Source organism: Aphelocoma coerulescens, chromosome 19 (genome assembly GCF_041296385.1).
Source record: "Aphelocoma coerulescens isolate FSJ_1873_10779 chromosome 19, UR_Acoe_1.0, whole genome shotgun sequence".
In the NCBI taxonomy this organism is placed as follows: Eukaryota; Metazoa; Chordata; class Aves; order Passeriformes; family Corvidae; genus Aphelocoma; species Aphelocoma coerulescens.
The window spans coordinates 10,395,128-10,403,870 of NC_091032.1; the positions used below are offsets into that span (position 1 = coordinate 10,395,128).

General features: G+C 49.5%; 1 protein-coding gene across 4 annotated transcripts in view; it reads right to left on the bottom strand.

Annotated features, from left to right (window-relative positions):
* The window catches only part of NF1 (neurofibromin 1), a 75,447-nt gene extending 69,942 nt beyond the window's left edge, over positions 1–5,505 (bottom strand). For all 4 annotated transcript variants that reach the window (XM_069033551.1, XM_069033550.1, XM_069033549.1 and 1 more), the window contains exon 1: positions 5,347–5,505. In XM_069033551.1, coding sequence (XP_068889652.1) covers positions 5,347–5,406 — 60 coding nt within the window. In that variant the 5' untranslated portion in view covers positions 5,407–5,505. The remainder of the gene's footprint in view (positions 1–5,346) is intronic.
* Positions 5,506–8,743: the final 3,238 nt, after the last annotated feature.

An 8,743-nucleotide genomic window follows, 5' to 3' on the forward strand; every position in this document is an offset into this window, starting at 1 on the left:
TGCAAAGCCACCCACAGCAACAAGTTCCATGGGGCAGTCCAGGTAATTTCCACTCGAATTTGTGATTCCCTGGCAGTTTGGACTGCAGTGCCTTCTAACAGTGCAAGGCGCTCCAATGTGCTCGTTTTACCCCTGGAAAAGCAGAATAAACAGCGTTTATGACTCAAGCTTTGTTTTCACTGTCAGATGTTATTTTTACAATATATTTTTGGAAGTCATTGGTGGATGATAGATACCTTTAATTTAAAATTTCACTATTGCCAGTACATTTTATTTGAATTTTCAAGTCTCTGTGCTGACAGCAGCAGCAAAGCTCGATACCACCGAGTGCTAAAACACTTGAGAAGAGCCTCTCAAAGAAACTGTGTCATAGATCTAGTTCTGTGTGCTCCCATGCCAGAGAAACATCACATTACACACTTCTGGAGCTTCCTGCCACAACAGCCACTACAACAAGGTCACCTAGAAGTAAAACTGCTTTTTATACTATCATTTAAAATAAGAAACGATACAAAAAGGAAATATTAGCACTGTTATTTTGGGGTTTTTTAATTCTCAGCTCTTTTCTTTGTGCACTCTGACATGCTGGAACATTTGATTTCTCCTCACAGAATGTAGTGCCAGTGCTGAGTGACTAAAGAGAATCTACCTTACTTCTCTACAAATATCCATTAATCCAAACATTGGGGGGGGGGGGGGGAAAGCTAAAATTTTACTTTCATTTACTTTGATTTTATTTTAGAAAAAAGAAATACTGACAAACGGTTTCCTGTAGAGCTATTTGAATTAGAAACAGAAATTAGAGCACAAAGCTTAAATATAACTGGCTTCAAACTCTGAACACATGCCCTGCTCTGAGCTCACCCCAGTGCAGCAAAGGGACAGTCACTGCCCCAGCTCAGCTCCTGTCACCACTGACACAGGAAGCACCAGCCAAGGAGGCTGGAACTGCACTGGGCATGCACAGCCTACACCCAGGTGGGCTCCACATACCCTCCCCTGCCCTAATGCAGCCTGATGGCTCCTTAAGGGGTCAAATACGCCACAGAGGACAGGGAACAATGCCATTTGGGTCTAAATTTTGCCTTATTTCATGCAATGGACAAAGACAAAATAGGTAGATGAAATCTGGAACCTTTACAGCTATCAAACTGTAAATCTTCAAGATGAAGAAAGAAAAAAGATTTACTGTGTTTGGAGGGGTTTTTTTACTTTTATCCAAAACCATTCAGTTTAAAGAATCCTGCCTTGGTCATAGATACTAATTATTTAGAAAAATGTGTGTTTTTCATGGCAGTGAAGTGATCAGCACCTGTTTCAGGTATTCTCTAGTCTGATGCAAGAAGGTCCAATCTCTTGTTAAATGAACATGGACATTGGTTTGGAACTACCACCACTGACAGGCCTGAGTGTCTGTAAGTTGTGCACTCAGGCTGTTGAGAAGAGCTACATTGAGCCATGGATTTTATCACTTGCAATTAATGAACACAAATCATCTCTATTTAGTCTGTACTTAACAGTCTGGAGAAACACACAACATCTAGGAAAAAAACTCTAATGCTGTTCTTAACAGCCCCAAAATCCACCTAAGTTCATCCTTCCAAACAATTTCTTGGAACTTTTCAGCAGACCATAATACACACATGTACTGGAGACAGAAAATCCCCAGAGCACCACCCCTCCTCAGCATCAGCCCTATCAGAACCAGACAAATCCCTCAAAATCAACAGGCATCTTCCTCCCCTCTATGAACACACACCTGCTAAAGAGGCACTATCCCCGAAAAGAACCTCACTGCTCAGCCTTCCCAAGGACACACAACTCTCCAAAGTTTTAAATAGGTTGCTCTAAAAACCAAGCATATTCAGAAGGTGACCTAGAAGTTGGTGCTGTGACCAACTGTGTATTTATCCACCCCACCAACACAAACACTGTGTTAGGTGAGGAAGGGCCATGGATCGCCTGGACACTTCCAGCAGCTCCCTCCTGCAGCCAGGTAACAACACATGTGGCACTGGGCCATTCCCTGCCCTGTCCCTGGGCACCAGCCCTGTGCAGAGCAGCACCTCAGCTGCCCATCCACTGCACACACTCTGAGAACCATCCCATCACAGCCACTGCAGGTTTCTGCTATGGGAAAGATGAAACAGCACACATTGAGCTGCAGGGCAGGGCTCCAGCCTGGCTCAGCCCTCAGCTCCTGGAGGAATCCGCCCCACAGGCAGCCGCTGTGGAAAGGAGCTGCACCTCTGCCCAGCCCAGCCTCACCTCCCAGCACAGGTACATCCCCGGGGGGCACAGCCAGCACAACACAGGAAACGCCTCACAATACATCCCGTTACTACAAGTGATTTCCTAACAAGCCACGAGGAAAACAAGAGCTGGTACCTGCAGCCACTGCTTTTGCAGGTCTCTGATTCTGCACAGATTTCAAACACTGTGGAGAAAATCAACAGGAGAAGGGAATATTTGCTTTAACTTAATGCCTTTTAACCAAAGGGAGAATGGAACATTACTACTGACTTTCAGTTTTTACACACTTTCTTAACTGAAAGCCATCATACCTCATGAACTGCAAATGGGGAGCCTAAACTAAAATCCACATAATAAAAGGCTTCTTTCTTTAAAGCCTTAAAGTATCAGAACTACAGGATCACTACTGTTGGAAGAGACCTCTGATATCATTGAGTGCAACCTGTGATCCCCACCTTTTCACCAGCACAGAGCACTGAGTGCCATGTCCAGTCATTCCTTGACTACTTCCAGGGATGGGCACTCTACCACAATAACCACTTACATGGCCACAAGTTTACAAAGGATTAATACTTTTTATTACATCTGACAGTTTTAAACCAGTCTAGAGGTAAATGGTTTGGGCAGTCAGACTCCTCCAAATATGCTCACAACTATTCCAGCACTGTGCCGGCCTTCCTGTGATTTCACACTGTAACACACTTAAAGCACTATGAAAACACAACCCATAGAATTGGAAATGAACATTTCCAGGGGAAAAACAGAGAAAATTTTATTTTCCAAAGCTCTATGTCTGAAATCACAGGGAATTCCACTAACTCTTTGTGCTACTGCAGTCTAATTTTATCCTGCTCACCCCAAGTTTTGAGAAATACAATAACTAGTACTACATGCAGGCTCTGCTGAGAGCTCTCCCCGTGCTCTATGTCAGCATGGTTTGGTCTCACAGGTACCAGCAACAGCTTCTTCTGCAGCAGCTGAAGCCTGGGGGCAGCCCCAGGACAGCCCTGCAGCAGGTGAGGGCTCACTGGAGCACAGGGCAGGACTGGCAGGAGCTCCAGGGATCTATTCCATGAGCCAGGCACTGGTTAATTCACTAAACTCTGCTTGCCAGTCACTCCGGGCCCACAGAATTGTACACACAAAAGCAGATTTTGGTTAAAGCAGCATTTATAACAATAAACAAGAGCAGACCAGAGCAGACTGGTTTGCCCTGATTTCCCTTGTTCTCAATACAGATTAGCATCCTCTCAGCTTGCTGTTTCATCTTTCCTAAAATGAATTCAAGCACTCAGCAAATGAATGAAAAGCCTGTCTACATCTGTAAATTTGGAGGAAAGATGGTTACACTTTCCTTCTTTGCAAAGGAAGGAAGAAACCCTGGAAAAGTTTGTCTTCCCCTGCATAGAAAAACCAAAAGACAACAGACCCGAGCTGCCTTTCTCCCCCTCCTCACTCAAACACACTCCTGACATGCCAAGCAGCGGCTCCTGGTACTGAATCGAGAGGTCCTGCGTTCAGGCAGACACAGGATGCAAACCCTCACACCTGCATGAACACCACTGAAATAATGTGCATATATTCTGTGTATTTTGATAAGACACCATGACTGTGACTGACAATGATGTATTTGATGTGTATTATCGCTATAATGCCAGTATTTCAGCATTTCAAGAATCAGAACAGCTTCCTTCCTATTCACAGAGGATTTCTCCTCTACACATATCCATAATCATGCCATAAAAAGTACAGAAAAATAATTCTGTTTTAAGAAGTTCGTAACTCCTAACAGACGTTGGCAAGCCCAATTCCACAATCTACTTAACAAAGCAGAAGAGAAAGCCCAGGGTCTTTTAACACCAGTACATCAAGAAATATTTACTTGTATTATTGGGAGCACAATAAATCTATGTTTTCTAAGATTATGGAAAAAATGATCTGTGACTCAAGGGGGAGAATAAGGTAACTACACAAATATGTCTATAACATATTGCAAAAATCTGCCTCAATTTAATGTCAAAAGACAAAGTTTGATATTTTCCTCTTCAAAACAAACATCATATAAATGTAAAAAGGAACAGTTTGTTTTCCTTGCACCAGGCCACATCTTTCTGAAGCCCAGCAGCACTGAGGAACAGATGCACTACAGGAACAAGGCTCAGTATGGAGAAGCAGCTCCACGTTTTTGATGGATTTACACCAAGCAGGGTCTCACAGAGCTGGGCCTCCTGTGACACAAAGGCTGCACTGACAGTGTGGCAAAATGAGACAGACAACACAGGAACTGAACGTTGAGCCTCAAGGGAGCTCCCCCACGTCAGGAAAGCACCTTGGGAGTAGGGATGGAGTGTAAGCACTGAGCTTAGCCCCACTGAGAGTCACCCACCTAATCCCAGTAAGCAGTTCCTGCTGGTAGATCAGAGAAATATAAAGTCTAAGGCCAACAAATCCCTCTTCCTTCCATTCAGAAAATCCTTCTCCAAGCTACTAGTGCTGACTTTTGCGAGGAGATGTAAATACCCATCAGTGCAATAGAAGCCAGTGGCTAGAAGCCCCTCCTCACGCCCCAGAGCCGTGCTCGCGGGGCTGGCGATGGGACTGCACACCGACATCGCCCTTGCACCGGGGGGCACGGGCAGCACCGCCGCTGCGGTGCCTCCAGCCCTCCTAAACCTCGTTCTCGAGGCTTTGCCTCCCTTCTGGAGAGCCAGATGATGTAAAGCGAGGACGCGAATTTTACAGGAATGTCTACAGAAAGCAGAGACACTTCGGGAGAGGCGGGGGAGAAGCAGCGAAGGGGAGCCAGGTCCCTCCTCGCCGCCGCTGCCGGCACAAGGACGGATGCGCCGCACCTGGAGCCGCCGGGCCCGGGCAGCGCCGGGACCCCCGTGCGGCGGCAGCGCCGGCCCCGCCCCGGGCCCGCCCGGCACAAAGGGCGCCGGGGCCCGGGGCCTCGGCCCCGGCACGGGCGGGGGGCGGCAGGAGCGGCGCTGCCACGGCCGCCCCCGCCCGGAGAGCGGGGCCGCTTCCCCGCCGCGCGCCCCCGGCCCTCCCCGCGGCCCGGGGAGGGGGACGTGCCGCCGCCCCCGCTACCTGCTCGTCGAAGCGGTTCACCACGGCCTGCACCCACTCCACGGGCTTGTGCGCCGCCATGTCCCGCCGCCGCCGCCCGCCCGGGGAGCGGCGGGTGCGCGCGGGCGGGGTCGGTGTCGCGGGCCCTCAGCGCGCGGGGCCCGCCATGACACCTCACCGGAAGCGGGAGCGCGCGCCGCCCCCGCCGCGCCAGGGGCACACCGAGCCTCGCACTGCGCCTGCGCGCCGCCCCCGCCCGCGCGCTCCTGGGCCTGCGCAGCGCCTGCGCCGGGGCGGGGCCTGCGGGGCCGGGCGGGGCCGGGCGGGGCCGGGCGGGGCCGGGCGGGGCCGGGCGGGGCCTGCGGGGCCGGGCGGGGCCTGCGGGGCCGGGCGGGGCCGGGCGGGGCCGGGCGGGGCCGGGGTCCGGCGGGGACGGGAAAGGCAAAAGGCATCCCGAGCGCTGGAATGGCACAAACCGCCCTCGGAACCCCCGCCGAGCGCAGTTATCCCGCAGCGGCCGGAGCCCCCGGCCCTGCCCTGGCCGCAGATGTCGGTGACTGTTCCGCCTGCCCGCCCCGCGGAGCCCGGCGTGTCCGCGGCATCTCACAGGACCATCTCCGCTCCCCTTGCCGACAGGACCCTTGGCCGATGCTTTATTCCCCCTGCGGTGGCCACCTCCAACCGCTGTGCTTGACAGATCACCCACAGGTTTGCTGTCTCAGGCCGGAATGCAAAGCTGTATTCTACCTTTTAAATATAAACCCGAGTGTTTCTATAAATTAACTTATTCTGTTACATTCCAAGTCTTCACTGCAGAACTCTGACAGTAACTGCAGATCCGAGTGTGGCACCTTCGTCCCCAGCCTGGTCACCAGCCCCAGCCAACTGTTTACTCGGTGACTCAGAAAAGTAGGATACACACAAATAAACATCCACTTCCACTTTCCTTCTTGGGAATGTTAATTTGTTTTCCTTCTGGGTAGACAGAAGCACAAAATAATGTTCTTTCATGCTACAGTACCGTTGAAATTCTGATTATATAAATAAAGATGCAGCTTGAGGTGAGGGCTCTGGAACAGCGGATTTAAAATTGGCAGAAGAACTGGAGAATCAAACGGAATTTCTGTCCCCCCACTCAGCCAGGACCTCGATGTGACTCAGAGAGTCTTGCTGTTATCACAGCACACAGGAATTATTACCAGCAATAGCAATATCAAATTTATCCTGAGTTAACTTTCCTTGTAAATTATGAGCAATAAAAATCCTGTAATTTGGATTTACAGGACAAACAATTCCATTGCATTCTAGCATCAAATCCAGGAACTTGGGTGACAGCAAATATTGGAAGAGCAGATGTTATATAAAAAGATGAAAATCAATTGCAAATATTTAAGAAAAAACCCAATTAACTGGTTGAAGGATAATTAGTCGTTTCTGCCTGCACACGCTGCGGTTCTGCCTGTCAGGAAATGCAGAGAGCATCCCCACGGGCTCCGATGGGAGCCCAACACTGGGTCTGAAGTGCCCTGGGTCACGGAGCATCCATTTGCTGTGTGCTGTGAAGCCATTGATCCCTCTGCTCCTAGGGCAGTGTCATGACCAGCACTACCCTGCTTCAGGAAGGTTTCCAAAGCTAGCTGTTGTCTGGTGCTCCTGAAAAGCCTCCTCTGTGTTGGTTATACAGTCCTGTACCCAAACCACACCTGCGTGGTCTGTGCAGGGTTTTGTTTCATCACCAGAATCTCCCCAGGGGGAAGCTGGGGCTCTGTTCCCAAGAACTGCAGCTCCAACGGGATTTGCTGTGGGTGTGAGGACACCTGGGGCAGGGCCAGCACCAGGTGAGATCCCAGAGTCAGAGCAAAGGCTTTGTCACAGGGAGTGCAAAGGCAGAGAACACAAAACACGGACACCAAATGCACAGAGATGAACACAAAACACCCCACGGGTTCAGTGCAGCACAGCTCTTACCCAGGATGGTTTATTAACTCACAATTAAACCTAGGGGCTGGGTTTCCCTGCTGGAGGCAGAACTGACCCTGCTGGGCCCTTCTTGTCTCCTTTTCCAACTGTTTATGTATTTGACCCCTCGGTGTCCCACAGCAATCAGGCAGGAATGATCTCCACTGCAGGCAATCCAGCCACAATCTTCACAGGGATCTCTACGTTCTGCCAAAATCTAAACAATAATAATTCATGTAGGGGCAGGAAAGGGCTTCAGCTGACTGATATGGTTGTGAAAAACATGTCCCAAAATGCCAGAAAGAAATCAGGGTGATAAGATTAGATCAGAGAGAAGCATCCTGGGAACTCCTGACTGAGGTAGAAAAGGACAGGCTATTTCTTCCCTTCAAAATGTACTAAACAAAACAAACAGTGCTTCTTCCTGCTTCTGGCAGTGTTTTTCCCAAAGCAAATCTGTTCCCTAAAAGCAAACACGATTTGCTGTAGTATTCCCAGATTTTAGATGCAGGGGTTTGAATGGTGATGTTGGAAACTCTCACAGTGTTTCCCCAAACTCACAGAAAAATTTCAGCCATTATTTAGACTGGAGACCCATTTTCCCACTGCTGCCCCCAAAACACCACAATATCTCTACTATTAATTTTTGTGCCAGACCCTGCCTGTGGGTCCATGAACCCCCACCTGATTCTGCCCTCCCCCAGGCAGACACAGGACAGTCTGTAACAGCCAGCTGGGTATTGTTGGAGGACGAACCATTCCAAGTTCCCCAGCTTCTGGCAACTCTTGAGTTGTGGCACCATTTCTTCAGCAGCTCTTGACAAACTCCTGCTTGTGGATTTTTAAGGACACTTCAGCAAGAGCTTTTTTATGCACTTCCTTAAGCTTCTATGTAAACTAAAACAAGGAATTGCAGCCTAAGGCATCCACAGAGTGTTGTCAGGTTTTGGTGTGAATGCCAATGATTTTTCGTCACTAAAAATTTCCCACTGTGGTTGTCAAAGCGGCACTAGTGGCAGGAGTCACATGGCACAGGGAAGTCCCTGCCATGTCTCTATTCCCTCTCAGCAGAGCTTTAGAGCCTGAACAGCCAAGGCATAAAGTGTGAGCTGGAAATCTATCTGTGTGGGAGGAGTCCCCCTTGTGAAATTTCCAGCCATGGATGTTTTTAATCCAGCCAAAAACGGCCCTTGAATCACTGCCTTGGAGGTATTCTGGCACTTCTGCTTTTTGTCTGAGTTAGAGGATGAGGAAGCAGATGAGAAGGTCGAGGCACACGGTGGAAACAACCTGGCCAGGTCTGCAGGAAAACCTCAGGGAATTCTCAGCTCACACTTTGTCCTTGCTGGGGAGTGAAGGTGCTGATCCTGTGTCATAGATACCATCAGCTAACAACACCTTCAATAAAGTCCCCTTCAAAAGTAGAAGCCCTGTGGCATTTCCTTTCTTTCTGATGCAT